This window comes from Lacerta agilis, chromosome 11, assembly GCF_009819535.1.
Source record: "Lacerta agilis isolate rLacAgi1 chromosome 11, rLacAgi1.pri, whole genome shotgun sequence".
NCBI lineage: Eukaryota > Metazoa > Chordata > Lepidosauria > Squamata > Lacertidae > Lacerta > Lacerta agilis.
In genome coordinates this window covers 21,306,950-21,323,899 of record NC_046322.1, presented here as the reverse complement: position 1 = coordinate 21,323,899, position 16,950 = coordinate 21,306,950, and the positions used below count along the sequence as shown (strand labels likewise).

Genomic DNA, 16,950 nt, shown 5'->3' with positions numbered 1-16,950 from the left:
TGAACCAGTGCTGCTGACACAATATGAACTAGTGCAAATGTATTACAGTGGTACCTTGGTTCTCAAACTTAATCCGTTCGGGAAGTCCGTTCCAAAACCAAAGCGTTCCAAAACCAAGGCATGCTTTCCCATAGAAAGTCATGCAAAATAGATTAATCTGTTCCAGACTTTTAAAAACAATCCCTAAAACAGCAATTTAACATGAATTTTACTATCTAATGAGACCATTGATACATAAAATAAAAGTAATAAACAATGTATTGCAGTCACACAGTCAATCAATCAGTAGCTGAACTGGGTTCCACACAGTCACAAAAACCAAAACAAAAAACCTGCAGAAACAAAAATGCAAAATAAATAGCAAAAGCAGACAGACCTCAGTGTAACACTCAAAACGGAAGTGTGGCACTCAAATTGGAAGCATAACACTCGAAACGGAGCATGTTCGGCTTCTGAAAAAAGTTCGCAAACCGGAACACTTCCGGGTTTGCAGTGTTTGGGTTCCAAGTTGTTTGAGTACCAAGGCGTTTGAGAACTAAGGTACCACTGTACATTATTACACTGTTTGAATTGGTTGGAATTTTGCATATGGATAAAGTAATAATCAAAGCTTCTCTTACATTTTTAATCCGTAGTTGGTGATTGGCATATATTAAATTGCAGTTATTCAGCATTGGCATATATTAAATGGGAATTGTTCAGCATTGACACAGCACTGACCCCAGCAAAAATATTTGTTTGAAATATCTCTAGGTTGCTCTTTGGGGAAAGAGAGCCCTCCTAAGGTAGCTTCTAAATAGAAAACTGCAGTATATCCTTTCAACAAAACAATAACTTAAAAAAGTTTTTTAAATTCAGTCTTAGAAATATATATTACTTCAACCAGTCAAGAAATAGAACCAGCAATGGTATAGCTATTACGGAATAAGAAAATTTGACATTTCCATCAAACATGTCTCTGTTAAAAGCAGCTTCAGAAAAAAAGCCATGCAATATGAAGCAAAGGAAATACCTGTTGGCAGATAGTTCCACAGACAGGAGGCAACCACTGAGAAGCCCCTGCTTCTTGTGCTCATTATTTAAAAGACATTTCTGTACTGTTTCAGCTAGCAAATAAGAGCAATTTTGTGGCTGTATACATCCAGCTCTGAAGATATTAAGAACTAGTGTGATCTAATGATGAGATACTCCGGTGCATGCTCTAGTTATCCCCTGCTTGGACTACTGCAATGTGCTCTGCGTGGGGCTACATTTGAAGGTGACTCAGAAACTGCAATTAATTCACAGTGCGGCAGCTAGACTGGTGACTGGGAGTGGCCGCCGAGACCATATAACACCAGCCCTAAAAGAAAAGATCTTCATTGGCTCCCAGTATGTTTCCGAGCACAATTCAAAGTGTTGGTGGTGACCTTTAAAGCCCTAAACGGCCTCGGTCCTGTATACCTGAAGAAGCGTCACCACCCCCATCACCCAGTCAGGACATTGAGGTCCAGCACTGAGGGCCTTCTGGCTGTTCCCTCACTGCGAGAAGTGAGGTTACAGGGAACCAGGCAGAGGGCCTTCACAATAGTGTCGCCTGCCCTGTGGAACACCCTCCCAGCAGATGTCAAGGCAATAGGCAACTATTTTACTTTTAAAAGACAACTGAAGGCATCCCTGTTTAGGGAAGCTTTTAATGTTTGATGCTGTATTGTTTTTAATATTTGGTTGGAAGCCACTCAGAGTGGCTGGGGAAACCCAGCCAGATGGGTGGGGTATAAATATATTATTATTATTATTATTATTATTATTATTATTATTATTATTATTATTTATTATTATACTGAATATATACCAAAAAGACCTGGTTTCAGATCCTTGCTCTACTACACTTTTGTTGAGTAGCTTTGGCCAGCTTTCACCACTTTGTCTTAGAGTAAGAAAGAAGATCATTTAACCACACAATAACATTTGTGTGTGTTTTTTAACCCTAAGTTTCTCACTTTTTAAGAGCTTGATTTAAAATCCATAAGTTGTGAGAATAAAACAAGATGCAAACTTTACAGAACTGTGAACTTTTTAATAAACTTTTGCACCATTGCTTGCAATATCCCACAACATAATTAGGAGCCTAGAGTTCATTTGAGTTTCACAGGCTCTTATTCACTTGTGATTCCTGCTTGTCCTGGGTAACTGGCATATTGCTGGAATGTAGTAGAACAACAGTGTGTTAACTTCTTTAAATTTGCCAACATTTCCCTAGTTCAGTAACTTGAGGAACACACTACAATGATTCTCCGTTAGGTTTATCTCAGGCGTGACTTTAAAGGTAATGATACTGAGCAGTAGATGGCGGTGTTGTTCTGCTGTGAAGCTTCTGTAAAGTTCAGCCCTGACTTTAAATCCCGCATTCTATTCTTTGCTTCTACTTGGACATAGTTTGGGTTTTATTGAAATCCAAGACCTGGTTATTCAAGAACTGACTTTACGCCAGATTTTCTTTCAATATTCTGTGCTATACCTGCATTTGAGACTTTTGACACATAACCCGCATGCAGGACTAAAGTTTAAAAGGTAAAGGGACCCCTGACCATTAGGTCCAGTCGTGAACAACTCTGGGGTTGCGGTGCTCATCTCGCTTTATTGGCCGAGGGAGCCGGCGTATAGCTTCCGGGTCATGTGGCCAGCATGACTAAGCTGCTTCTGGCGAACCACAGCAGCGCACGGAAATGCCGTTTACTTTCCCTCTGGAGTGGTACCTATTTATCTACTTGCACTTTGACGTGCTTTCGAACTGCTAGGTTGGCAGGAGCTGGGACTGAGCAACGGGAGCTCACCCTGTCATGGGGATTAGACCTGCCAACCACCTGATCGGCAAGCCCTAGGCTCTGTGGTTTAGACCACAGTGCCACCCGCGTTTAGGACTTCGTAAACTATGCTGTTTATTAAATTTCATGAATCAAAATGGGTTTCTCTCCTCCATTTTCTTCCCACTCCCCTTTATGGGTGTATCTTTCTATGCTTAATGTCAGTTGATAGCAGCACATGGGGAATTTAAGGAGAAGTTGTTTGCAATATGGTTAGAATATGTCTAGGAGAAACTACTAAAACAACTTGTTTGCACTTAGTAAAGTTATGACTGGTTATGAATTATGATTTCAAACATATTTTTCTAATAGCTTGAACAAACATTGGTATTAATGTCGGTTTACTTGCATTTGGAAACAGAAAACAAGGAAACAAAAATCTTAGCAATACCTAGTTGCTTTACTATTTTATTGGATTGCAAGAATAGTTTCTCAGATGATGAAATTATAGTGCATTAAACTTCAGCTGGCTTAGAACAGTGGTTCCCACTTTCTCCCCAGCAGACCTTTTTAAAATTGCCAAGGGTCTTTGTGGACCAGTTAATGATTTCTCTGCCTGTTGTTGCAATTGTAATGTACTGTGCTAGTGCTGTATAGTTTTTAATTGTATTTTTTATAAACACACAGTGGACCACCTAAATTACGGTAAGCTTATATCTCACTAGTGGTTCATGGACCACAGTTTGGAAACCCCAGGTTTAGAAATAACTGTATATAGGTGAGGATATTTACTGTTGATTTAGAATAGTCAAAACTTTTTTAAAAGCTTCTTGGACTGATTCACTGTGTGGGATATTAAAATAATGAAATTTTACTTCTGCATAGTATCGTGAAAGTAATAGCTAAATATTAACCTTAACACAAGTTTGATACAATATATAGAATGAAACAATTCAGTAGAGACATTTCTGGCATAAAACACCATATTCATCCCTTTACTTTAATAAATAACCAGTGTAACTACCCTTGTGTGATGCTCTGTACATGTTAAATGGTACTCATGAGTTTTGGGGCTTAAGTTCTACTGCAAACTGAACTACACTCCTGTAGTAACAAATGATGATAATTCTGGCCACATACTTTCTTTGCTGTATTAAATTGCAATATACTTTGCTTTATGTTTGAAGTAGAAATTGGTATTGACAATACTGGTGGCTCAGGCCAGAATCCAAAGAATTAAGAATTAGTTTGTTGAATCCGGTGGATCTTGAGGCCTTTGCCACATGGCAAACCAGGAGAAATTTCAAAAGCTGCATGTGATATGTAAGAGATTCAGAAATGCACAGAAAACAATGCCAAATTCCTCTAGGCTACCACAATATGCTTTTTTTTTAAAAAAGAAAATTCTACACATTGTTCATTAGATCCTCCCCACAGCATTTGAACAGTATTACTGCCACACTTGCACATCCTTTGCTAGCTCCCAAAGAAGCATTTTATCTCACATCCTTGAACTATGTGTGTCTTCACTGAACAAGCATAATTTGCCTGTTCCTCTTGAAACTCTTCTCTGAGATTAAATATGCAAAATCAGCATAGTGGGGAACAACCGTCTGGAGGAAAAGGCCATCTCATCCTAGAAATTACCTGTTAGAATCTTGTTGATGAACTGAAATAATCAAGGCAAGGGTCTTCCGGAAAGTATGGTCTGAATACCGGTATGTCTTGCAGTAATACAGATACACCAATCAAGTTTGAGGGAAGATTTTATTTTATTTGGGGGTGGGGGTGGGAAAGAAATTGCCTCTGCAGCCAGACTTGCTCTTTACATTTGTAATACTTAAACAAGTTCAATAGGGGGCCCTTGATGCTTTGATCTAATGCCACAGTATACTTTTTAATGAGAGAAGTTTGGAATATTGTTGTAATACAGAGCAATCTAACAGCTTATTGTAATAAACAGAAGAGTTACACCTAGGAGACCCTTCTTTTTCTGTGTGCTTGGTCTGAAACAGGTAATTACGAAAGGCCTCGGATCAGTTTTGTAAAGGCGGCTCCCTGATGGGTGCCATGACTGAAGTGTGACATGAGCCTTTTCCAATACAATGGGTGGCCTAACATTCCTTTAGAAGGCCAAGCTCATTAAATATTCTGTTCTCTCTCTCTCTCTCTCTCTCTCTCTCTCTCTTTTCCACCCCCGCCTTTCCCTCTTCATGCACTTAGCTTGAGTCTGAGCGAAGTCTGAGGTTTCTCTGCTGAGGACTTAGCAAAATTGCTTAGAGTTCTCAGATTGAATTTTTTATGTGTATGACTTCATGATGGCATTAGCATGCGCTTTGATCCATGTGTGAATGGCACTGGGTCGGCTCTTATTGCCATATCCAGATGGTGTTACGGGGAACAAACAGTTGTGTTTTAGGATTTCTCAATAGACTGTCTAGACTGGCTTTGTAGCAGACAGATACAGCCACCCATCAAATTAGCGTTTGTCAGATTTATGGTAATGGTTCACCAAAGCCTTCCTGTCACTGACATTAAGATTTACGTCGCCAAGTTATTTTGTTTTCTACAAGATATAGGGAGCCTAATTTATTTACAGAGCCCCCACCCCTTCCCAAACTCGGATTCAATAGGAACCACTTTCAGATGGATGGTTTGTGTTTTAGAAATTATTAAAAATCAGTGACTTGCAGCTGGATTGACTGAGGAAACCTTTTATTTCCCCTTTCAGATAAGACGGATGTGTGTTCTTTTAGTCAGTGTGTCCCATATGCTGCTTTTAGAAAGAAAAACATGTATGTGGATTACTGCGGCTAGAGTTTGAACTTTCATGTTACACTGAAGTAACATGAGCTGCTCCCTGTACACAGTGGGAATAACCTTTTGACAGGCACTATGTCCATTCTCAGTGGAAATGTTTTTCCAAGTCTGGCCAGAGTGTCTTTGATCATACCACCTCAAATGTAGGGGTCATAGCTACTATGCAAGGCAAGGACCATTAGCTGTTGACCAGAGCAAAAGATAAATTGGAGAGTAGGGAGCCTTTGGGCTGGGGGAGGGGGGAGAGGTTGATGTGTGTGGGGAGAGAGATTTAAATGGAAACAAAACTCTCTGGGACTATCATTCCTTCCTGCTAGAAAATCAGGAGTAGATAAGTTGTTGTTTTTTTTCTAAATGCCTTGTATGACTGTTTGAGAATTCTGTTCACACCAACGCTGCAGGCTACTTTTATTTTTCCAGGTGACAAAGAAAGGGACTGGCTGTTGTTTTAATCCAAATATGTAATAGTAGATGGTGGATGTATCACTCTTCTCACTATTTAAAGCATTTTTAGCTTTTTTATGGAGACTACAATTTTGGATGTACCTTTTCCTAGTTTCTCCAGTCACTGCAGTGTAAAACAGTGGAATTATTTTTTGTATTTTTCTCCCACGTAGCAATATGAAACAGAAAAGTATAGTTTATACAGAAAAGTATTGGTTTATACATGGTGTTCAGTGTTTATGAGATTACGTGAAAGGTAACAAAGGTGTTTCCCCCTATTCTTCCATGTAGTGGATACATTTTAAAGGTGACTTCTGATCCCAGGACACAGTACTCAGATGCTGATGAAACATACTCCCAATCTATGCCTTGTGGAGAAAATTAAAGGTCAGAAACTCAGATTTTGTCACTGGCAACAAGGTTTCACTTGCCTTATGCACCTGCTTCTTACAGTGGCTTCTAGTACACCAAACCTGGTCAATGAATTATCTCATGTTACTTGTGCAGCCATTAGCAAAATAAGCTAAATAAATAGTTCTGCAGAACCTGCAAGCAGATATAGACACCACCATGTTTCCATGTGGTAGTCATGTTGTTTTTTGCACTGTTCAGTTGCAGTACCATATAGAACAAAACAGTTAGGATAAGGGGTGCTGGAGACCAACAGGAACTACAAAGAGTCGGTGGAAAAAGGAAGGCTGGGTGTTGGCCTTTGGAAGGCTTAGTAATTTAGAAGCAGTAATACAAATTGTGTAAAAGGATTCAGATAGTACACCTGAAATGTTACACTACTTCCAGAACTTATTTTCTGTTTGTTACAATAATAAACAACTATGCGATTACTGAGCATGAGATTCATGCAATTTGACTTTACAGTAAGGAGGAGAAAGGAGAACAAATTTGGAGGCCTGCTTCCTTTCAAAAATGTGCACACGTGACCTTTAAACACAATTGAAAATAGTATTATTATAGTAATTAGGAGATTGGAAACATCATGGTGTTAAGCCTTACAAGAGATTGGATGAAGTCCAGAGCTAGTTAAAGATGTGTAATCTGTTTATATCTGTAAGTTGAGTGCTTATGGCCCATTGATTTCAGGGAGATGTAGGCTTCTCTGACTTTTCCATTGCTGGTACCCACCATGTTCCTGTAAACAGAAAAGATAACACAAAAAGGCTGGAGTGAAAAAGGTACTTAAAGAACATTCTTAAAACGACTTTAATTTATTGCCTTTCTTTCAATCATCTCCTACAAACAGTTTCCTTGTTTTGCACCTGCTTGTGATTATTGTAATATTTTGGGCCCTGCTTCTGGCACTATTAATAGGTCTGAAGCACAAGTATAAAGGTAGCATCTAGACATGAAAAAACACATATACAGTTATCCTCATCAGAAACCTGGTATTGTACACTTGGTGGCAAACCAGAGTGAGTTGTTGCAAAGTGTGTGCAGCAACCCTGAATGAATGAATAAATAAAATGGTCTGAATACCATAATCTTCAGAAGCCATGCTTTGGGTGCACCCCCCTGCTTTTGGAGGGGGACACAATTAGAGACTGGAAAATGGGGATTTGTTTTGGTACCCCAACTTTGGAATGCTGTCCCTAGGAAATGAAATTTTGAAACCAGGTGAATACTTAAAAAAAATATTTCAGGCCTTTTAAATATTTTTGCTTTTTAATTTTTCTTTTTACTCAGTTGGTCTGCTGAGATTCCATTTTTGTGCTGCTGTTTTTAACTGCTTGTATTGTTTTGTTCTTAAATATTTTCAAATTGTCCTGGAAGTCTTCAGACTGAAGGATGGGATATTAAGTGCAGTGAGTAAATAAATAGACTTGGTCTGTACAAGGAAGTTGTACAACTTCAACTGAAAGCTTTTGGGTGGTTGTTTATTTAAAATGAACTGAACAACGACTTATCTAAACTCTGCTTGCAAATATAATAGTACATTGCACACAGAATTCGCAGCACTAAAGCCTCATTCTTGCATTTTACTAGTTTTAAACTATCATCAGGATGTCTCTTCACCCTATTCTGGACATCTCAGGTTAAGTAAAACATTGGGTTTAGGACTGCCTATAATTAAATTTGCCAGGGCATAATATCTATTTTGCTCATTAGCACCCCCAAACCAATAATATAAAGCTAAATAAAAATAAAAAGGGTGGAATAAACTTTGTGCATCTGTTTCTTTGTATTTTTATAGTCCTGCATTGAACAAGATGTCTCGTCTTCTGTAGCCGCATATGATGTGGTACTTGTCTGGCTTTTAGATAACAAACGAAAGAACAGTGCCCTTTAGAAAACGACAACGTCCTGTTCCTTTCATTTACTTGTCCTAGACGTATTGGAGCTCTTGCTCTATTGCAGAGGGCACCGTGATCTGTTTTCTAAAGCCCATGCCTTTGGCAAATTGTTGTTTTTCTGCAGTCAACATACAATAGTAATCTTAATGCGCAGCACTGTGTGTGAATAAGCAAATATAAAAAACCCCAGGCTCAAGACTGTAAAAATATTGTGTGTTTTTCTAAAGACCAAGACAACAGAAAGGGCTAGTCACTGAAGTGGATAGTGGCTGTAATAGAGCGGAAAACTGGGGTCTCCTCAAAGAAGGAAGTGCTAGGATACACAGGCTTTGTAACAACATTGTCTGGCTCAGTTTCTCATAAGGGTTTTTTATTATTAACAATCTGCCCTATTGTGGACAATAGTTGTGAAACAGTCTTCTGAAATTTCAGCTCTTTCCTAATTAAGGAGAGGAATATCACAGGCACAGGAAACCTTTATTCCACCTGCAAAATTCTTGTTAGAAGACACTGGTGCAGTTAAGTAATTTTAGATTGTGCACTTACTGGTGATATGCTGCCCACCTTTTAAATGGGGATGTGTATCACTTCAATGCTGTGTTTGGGAGCCCTCCTGCTCATTTTGCAGACTGGGGCCCTAGACCTGTGCCCCAGGATCCTGTAACTTCATCACTGTTTGAAGAACAGGTTTAGACTTGTGTTTAGGGCTACTGTTGAAACTCCTTAATTTATATCCTTAAAACAAATCTTCAAACCAACCTATTATTCAGGGAGCTTCATGCATCAGATGTTTTTAGCTTTATATCAAACCTGGTTGTATATATTATTTGCTAGAGTTTTTCACGTACATTTAAGAAAAAAGCCATTTCCTTCCACTTCTTGTGCAATAAAAACTTTGGAATAGCAGCATGTAATATACGATGGAAAAGTCAAAACATAACTCATCACCGACCTGGAGAAAGTTTATTTGTAGTCTTTAAAAACTATTAATGTTGTATGGAATCTCTCTCGTTTGGCCTTAGGAATCTCACTTGTGACTCAAAATTATAGGACGAAAACACAGAGCATTATGCTGTACAGGTTGGTGAATTGCATTAGAACTGAGTTCACATCATACATTCAGAGTTGGCATGGTTTATTTGCAGGGTTCTGTGTTCCTGCAGAAAGATTTGTGTGTTTTACTACCTACTTTGAAAAAGTCAATTTATTCCAGTTTTAGGCTTTTTATTCCAATATATGTGTCATATCTGTGGAAGTTGTGCCCATAAAACTGGCACAAATGATAATATGTGTAGTTTATTTACTGAGCAGTCAACATGTAACAGTCAATAGACATTTTGCATGTGTTAGACAAATACAACTGAAAAATCTTGAAACATTGAAACTAGATCTAGCCAACTAGTCAACGCAGTGTCATCTCTGCAATAATTTCAGAGTTGTACAGTATTTACAGACACTTGGCAGAACTAATAAGAGGTTCTGGTCTTATTCCAATTCATTTTGAGAAATCTTTTCTCTATATGGTCTTCTTTTACACTTGCTTTTTTCTTTGTCATATCCTCATTGGAGACCGGGTCTTAATGATGGTCCTGACATGGGTGTCAGTAACAAAATACAAAAATGTATGTGCTCTACCATTTATGAAGGGCAATAATAATAATAATAATAATAATAATAATAATAATAATAATAATTGCTACTTTCTCCTTCAAAACATGCAAACAGAGACTTAATCCTTCCTCATTTTCTGATCACATGTGTTTTAGACATGTGCATTGTACTGGGGTATCTGCTGTTCTCAAGCTCTTCGCAGCTGCAGAGGGAAAAGGAGGGAGGGTGTGCATGTGGCACTGGCTTCTTCCCTTGCCTTAGGTGGTGCAGACTCTTGTGCTGGACCTGCAAATGATGGATTATTATCATTATTCCAGAAAACAGTATCCTGATAGGCAGCTAATTATGTTTGAGTACTATGGCAAAACACCTGGGGGTGAAAGGCCAGAACCCCACTTCTTGCCCTCTCCTGTCTCAGTGAGATGCTGCTCATTCACATCCTCTCTTTGTCTTCTAGATTAATACATTTAATAAATCAGTAGATTACTAAATTAATAAATTTTTCTTCCAGATTAATAACAATCTTGCAGGGGACTATATCTTAAATAATGTAGTAAATATCACCTTTTTCTAAACTGGTACCAGTTCTTGGCAATTGAGATGCCATGGCAGGTGTTTGGTGATTGCAGGACAAACATTGTTGGGGTAGATTAAGGAGTTAAATAGCACTAACACTCGGGCTCTTCCTTAATCCATACTGAAAGAATGCCACCATTTCTTAGGCCGATTCGCACATGATAGTGGCTACATGAAATGTTTGTGTGAGTATGGAATTGGTGCTTGGCTCCGTGTTGGCTATGCTCACAAGAAAGGGTTTGAGTGAAATGGAATTTCACAGGCTTGGTGTATAACTGATCCTTTTACAAACAAGTTGGGATGGCAGAGGCATCTAAATTAGTTTTAAAATACAGTTAGTAGCCCTTTAAATGTTATTCAAATGCTTGGTTTCTGTGGTCCTATGGTTGGTTGGCATGCGTCTGTCTCGGGGGATAATAGAAGAGTGAGTGTTCAAATTAATGCTTGTTTAGTTGGTTGTAGTTGGCAGTTGTAGAATATTTATCAATACATCTATGGTACTCACAAAATAGGGCTCATTTAGCCAAGCTTGTAGCATACTTTATTCATGAATCATATTGAAGAAGCTTTTCTAGCTTAGTTGAAGATCTGTAAAAGGATGGCTTTTAGCACAGCTTTGTGCTCCAGGCTATTGTTGAATAATCTGCGCCCATCTTTCATTTTAACAGGAAATGACAAGGGGAGCTGTTTCCTCAGCTTCTCCATATTTATATTCCTCATTGGTTTCTTGTGTTTTTCCATCAGTGGTTTGTTTTCTCTCTCTTCAGTCTAAGTAATGTTGTCTCTAATGTTGCTAGTTTTGCTTGCTTCTATCTTCTCCTGAGTTTTCATTACAAGAGCTTTTGAGACTCTGTAATTGGTAATCTGGGATTTAGGGAGTATGGTAGTTTGTGTGGGATGAGGTAGCATTTAATGGTTTGTGCAACTTTCCCAGGATTCATTGCCCAATTTCTTAATACTTCAGAATAAAGAGGCGTCAACCAGCCCAGCCCATGTCCCTACTTACCGAAACCATTTTCTACAACAGGTAGGGAATGTGGGAACAGACCACGTCCAGCTCTAGGGATGACATTCCTGATTTAATGAGCTATCAAAGGACGAAGCACAGCATCCACTTACAAATCTAGTGACCCTTCTTCAGCTGTTAATTTGAAATCTTAACCTTCCTTCTCTACGATTGGCTTGTGCGGAGGCAAACACTTGGAATAAGATGGTTCAGAGAGAGGCTATTAGATTGTAGAAATATGAAAACATAGAGCAGCAAAATAATAATAGATGGAGGCAGAATTGTAGGTAGGAACTGTCTTGTCTGTGTTCTGTATTAGATAGTTTTCTCCTACACCCTTCCCCATTGTCTTTCACATTCTTTTGCTCACTTCATGTTGTTCTGAAATGATGTTTGAATCCCAAAGTGACCCAAATATCCATAGCTAAATCAAAGCCTCTGCCTTACAATAATATAAACCACCCATGGCAAGCTTCCTCTGGCTACATATAGGAAGAATGGGGATAAAATTTGCTAAAATGTAAAACATTTTTTGTATCATATAACAGTGCAGATTTTGTTTGGTACTTGGGAATATTACATGTTAACATGTACTTTGCTAAAGCAAGTGCTGAAGTATAGGGGCTTAATCAACCAAACCTTTTGCAAAGTCATATAAATTACCTTATTTTTAGTGAGATGCCACTTAATATAATGATGCTAAGCATAATGATCTTCCTAGGGCTTGCCGATCGGAAGATCGGTGGTTCGAATCCCCACGACGGGGTGAGCTCCCGTTGCTCGGTCCCAGCTCCTGCCCACCTAGCAGTTCGAAAGTATGTCAAGTGCAAGTAAATAGGTACCGCCAGGGGCGTAGCAAGGTAAATTGGTACCCGGGGGCAAAAAAATTTGTCACCCCCCCCCCAGGCATGGGAAGGTCAGGTGGTACCCAGTGTGGAAAATTTATTGTCAAGCCCCCCTTGATTTCCCCCCCTCGCAAAAATTGTTTTACATTATTCCATATTTTCTTACAAAGGAATAATAACAAGTAATAATAATAAAAAACTTTTATTTATATCCCACCCTCCCCGGCCGAAGTTGGGCTCCGGGTGGCTAACCTCAGATACATAACATTGGTATAAAATCAAACAATAATTAAATTACCTCCTAAAAACATCTCAAAATCAAATTAAAGTCTAATTAGATGGCTTTCCACAGGGTTAGGGTTGGGAACAGTAAGTGTTCTCTGAACTGAAATTTCAGCCTTCATGACATAGGAAAACAGCCAAGTGAACAGCTATTTTGGTGGAGGAGGGTCAAGATATTAACCGATATGCATGAAATTTCATATATAGCTATATAATCCCTAGTATAGTAAGATAAGACCTTCGGAGCAGGCATTTTCAAAAAAAAATTCAAATAAAAATTTCAAAACAAATTCAACCCCCCCCCCAAAAAATTGTTCCTTGATAATTTGCCACCCCCTCCATTATGGAACCCGGGGTGGCCCGCCCCCTCGCCCCCCCTTGCTATGCCCCTGGATACCGCTCCAGCGGGAAGGTAAACGGCGTTTCCGTGTACTGCTCTGGTTCGCCAGAAGCAGCTTAGTCATGCTGGCCACATGACCCGGAAGCTGTTTGCAGACAAACGCCGGCTCCCTCAGCCTAAAGAGCAAGATGAGCATGCAACCCCAGAGTCGTCCGCAACTGGACCTAACGGTCAGGGGTACCTTTACCTTTAAGCATAATCCTACCACTTATTTGGGAGCAGGGGCTTGAGCCCATTGTATGCTACCTATCACACACTCTTTTAATAAATGTTTTGGGGGATGAAATGTAAAAATAAATAACACATGTTTCATTGTACAGACTAATTACCAATATAAAGAAAGGAGAACCATAGGAAGAGCCTTGCTGGACCAGGCCAAGAACCCATCTAATCTAGCATTCTGTTTAGTCAGTAGCCAACCAGATGCTTATGGGAGGTCTGCAGTAGCCCTCTTCTACTTATGTTAATTTCAGTCGATTGACTCTGAGCTGAACTTAGTTGGATACAACCCATGATCTGTAACGTGGGAAGTAATCTTCAGCTTTGTTCACCAGCTGACTGGTTATATGAAGCTCTGTTCTAATGGCAAGGCCCTGCTCTGTATAATGAATCTAGGTAACAAGTTGAGGCGTTTAAAAAAATGCAGTTTATTGTCCCGTAGCTATATTTACTGTCTGGTTCTAACTACAATAACAAATCAACTGTAGCGATTAAGCTAAGAAATACTGTGTTGTATAAACACAGGTGCAGATCTGTTAAGTATGAAGGTACAACCTTTATATAACTGCACGTTTAATGTTCAGAATCTTTTCTCTAAAGCACTATAAACTGCAGCAGCAGGTTCTTGAGGTATTCTTACCACCTTTGGCTCCTGATGTGTTAAGAATTTATTTGCCTTTTGAAATCTATAAAACATTTTCGACTTAGTCTTAGATGGCAAAATAATATGTCCCATAGGAAAAATGAGGTTTCCTTTTTCAGATGACCAATAGCTTTTAAGATATTGCAAAGGAATAATACATACAAGTACATTGCTATTAATAGAGTAATCTTTTTTAAAAATAGATTTTTATTGAAAAGTGGGAAATGATATAATTTTTAGAGAAATAAAACTATATACTGAAACAACTGAAGCATGGTAGGGAGAATACCACATCAGTACATCACTGGAATGGTGCTGAATTATACAAAAAACAACAACTATGCCATAAATATATCTGACCACAATTTTCTGTCTGTCTATCTGGCTATCTATCTATCTACCATCTCAGGAAACTTTTAACCAATGACTGATTATCAGAAATGAATAGAATGCCAGTCATCTGTAAATGAGTCTGAGTCACCTTGCTCATTATAGGCTCAAATTTGTTTTGTTAATGTGGCCATTAGTGCAAGGGACCATATTTTTCTATATTACTATTCTGCTGTGGAAGAGTCTTCACTCTTGCACTGGTGTTCTTGTTCTGTTCTTGCTATCAGCAAAGGAAAGTTAGGAAGGGTTCTGTGCACAGGGCCCTGAAGTTCGTCTCACAATATTTAATATCACTGATTTAGCTGTAGGTACAAAATTACAGTGCATAAATGTAACTTAAGGAAATATTTGCCTCCAGAACCTGGTGATAGTATGGAATGAACCTTCAAATAGCCCCTTTAAGTTTTAGCACAGTATCTAATATCGACTGGAGATTGTATCTTTACAGCAACTTTTATCCTTTCATTGTTTCTTTGTATGATGTAACGTATATCTGAGGTTTAGTGTCTTGAATTTAGCATCTTACCTTTAGTTTCTGTATAAATGGGAAATATGAAGATTGTCGATAGTTATTCTCACTTGAGACGACCATAACAAAAGATTAAAATAGGAGGGAACTAGGTCATTCAAGCCCGTTGTGTGATTTGGCATACTTGAGGAAGGAATCCAAAAGAGGCAGGAAGGGCTTCCTTCATTAAGTTGTTGGCTCTGTGAAAGGACATATAATTTATCAAATGGAGTAGTGCATTTTGTGATTAGCTAGCCGTGTGATATTGATTATTAAGTAAATGGATTACTTTTTTTCCTAGTCTAATAAGAAATATGTCGGCTGGGCAACAAGCAATGATCTTAGTCCTCTTTAAAGAGAGTTACATTTTTAAGAATGCAATCTTATGTATGTAGTGAAATGTAGTAGCTAAAAATCTTTTTGAGAAACATACTGAAATAACGTACCTGGAACAATTCTTTGAATGCAATGATATGGCAAAAACAGGGTGTGCTTTAGACCCAATTCATGTGTAGTAATCTTGGTTCAACATCGTAATCCCATTGACTTTTACCAAAGTTCTGTTTGTCTTCTTTCTTGGACATTTTTATTAAAAAATATTAATATTAAAATTGTGTGGTATTAAATATTAAATATTCTTTATTCTTTCCTCAACAGTGTTTTCGAGCACTTTGCTGCAAAGGGCCTCCACCACCACGACCAGAGTATGACTTGGTTTGTATAGGTCTCACTGGCTCTGGCAAGACTAGTCTACTGTCTCAGCTCTGCAGTGAAAATAGAGATAATATAGTATCAACAACAGGTAAGCTAATGCTTTATGTAACTTCTGAAACTAGATATATCTTTCAAAATTGTGGCAAAACTATTGGCTTATTTCAAATCAAATTAAAGTGTGTGTTTAAAGATTGCTTAACATTTTCCATTTGGGTAAATATCTGAATTGTAACTCTGTGCAAATAATATGAAAGTTGCCCATTTGAGTATTTAGTGTCTATCCATTTAGCTGCAGCTTGTTCTGTCCTTTAATAAATAATACTTCAGATGTGAAGCTGTAGTGATCAAATATATAGGCAGGTTCCCGCCCCGGGCAGCCGAGGGGCTAGGAACGCCCCTGCTCATAGAACCATAGAGTTGTAAGGGACCCCAAGGGTCATCTAGTGTGATTCAGAGCCAGTAATGAGGTCCCCTACACATCACTGACTACTCTCTCTTCCCATATGGGTAGTAAACTTGTCCTGAAGAAAAAACTTGACTACTGCAGAGGCCTGTACATGTAGTCTGCACTGAAGCTAATGGGGTGCAGGGAAACTGGGAAAGCATCACTGTAGACTGGATCATTTGGCCCTGATCCTAGGTACTGGGTAGCAGGTGAATGGACGAATGTGAGGAAGCAGTGTTTACTGGATTGTCCTCCTGCAGATACCTTTTTAGAGAAGTCCAGCTGCTCCAGTTTAAGGAACTGTTCCTACCTTACCTGGAGCAGCTGTTTCTAGATTGGCACCCTTCCATCCTTTGTCTTCTGCCACATCCTTCACCAGCCCATACTCACTGCTTCAGGTTTACTGAAACGTATATCCAGTTCTAATCCAAAAAAAAGTTGTGCCCCAGGTGTATCTGAAAATATGTAATGATAAATTATTTTTGGGTTTGGGAGGCTCTGAATTTTGCATTTAGATATCAGTTTGTACAATTTCTCATTACAAAGAGATTAATTTGATTTCACAGAGTGGTATGAATTGAAAGAATGTAGAGAGATAAACAGAATTGGAAAGCAACTGATAATCTTCCATCAGCCTTTTGAATCCACTGCTATTATACCGATTATCTGGATGGAATAAGGATACACTTTACAATCAGATAAAATAGAATACGGAAAACAGAATTTGGAAGCGTGTGTCTCCTCTGCTTCCTTTCCAAAATAAAAAATGTCCCTAATTCTGTCAAAATTATGCAAAATACTGTTACACTGTTTTATTTTATATAACTATCCTGCTTCTATGATTCATGTTTTGAAGTAATTCTAAATATTTTTGGCAGCAAAATGAATCTCGGAGGAATGGAGGAAAGGGAAGGGCCTGGGATTAGGGAAGGGATTAGGGAGAAGATAACTTTTG

The 16,950-nt window shown here is 38.6% G+C and overlaps 1 protein-coding gene across 7 annotated transcripts in view; it reads left to right on the top strand.

Moving 5' to 3' along the window:
* The window catches only part of ARL15 (ADP ribosylation factor like GTPase 15), a 178,992-nt gene that overhangs the window by 73,146 nt on the left and 88,896 nt on the right, over window positions 1-16,950 (top strand). For all 7 annotated transcript variants that reach the window (XM_033164793.1, XM_033164791.1, XM_033164794.1 and 4 more), the window contains one exon: window positions 15,494-15,638. In XM_033164793.1, the coding sequence (XP_033020684.1) occupies window positions 15,494-15,638 (145 nt within the window). The remainder of the gene's footprint in view (window positions 1-15,493; window positions 15,639-16,950) is intronic.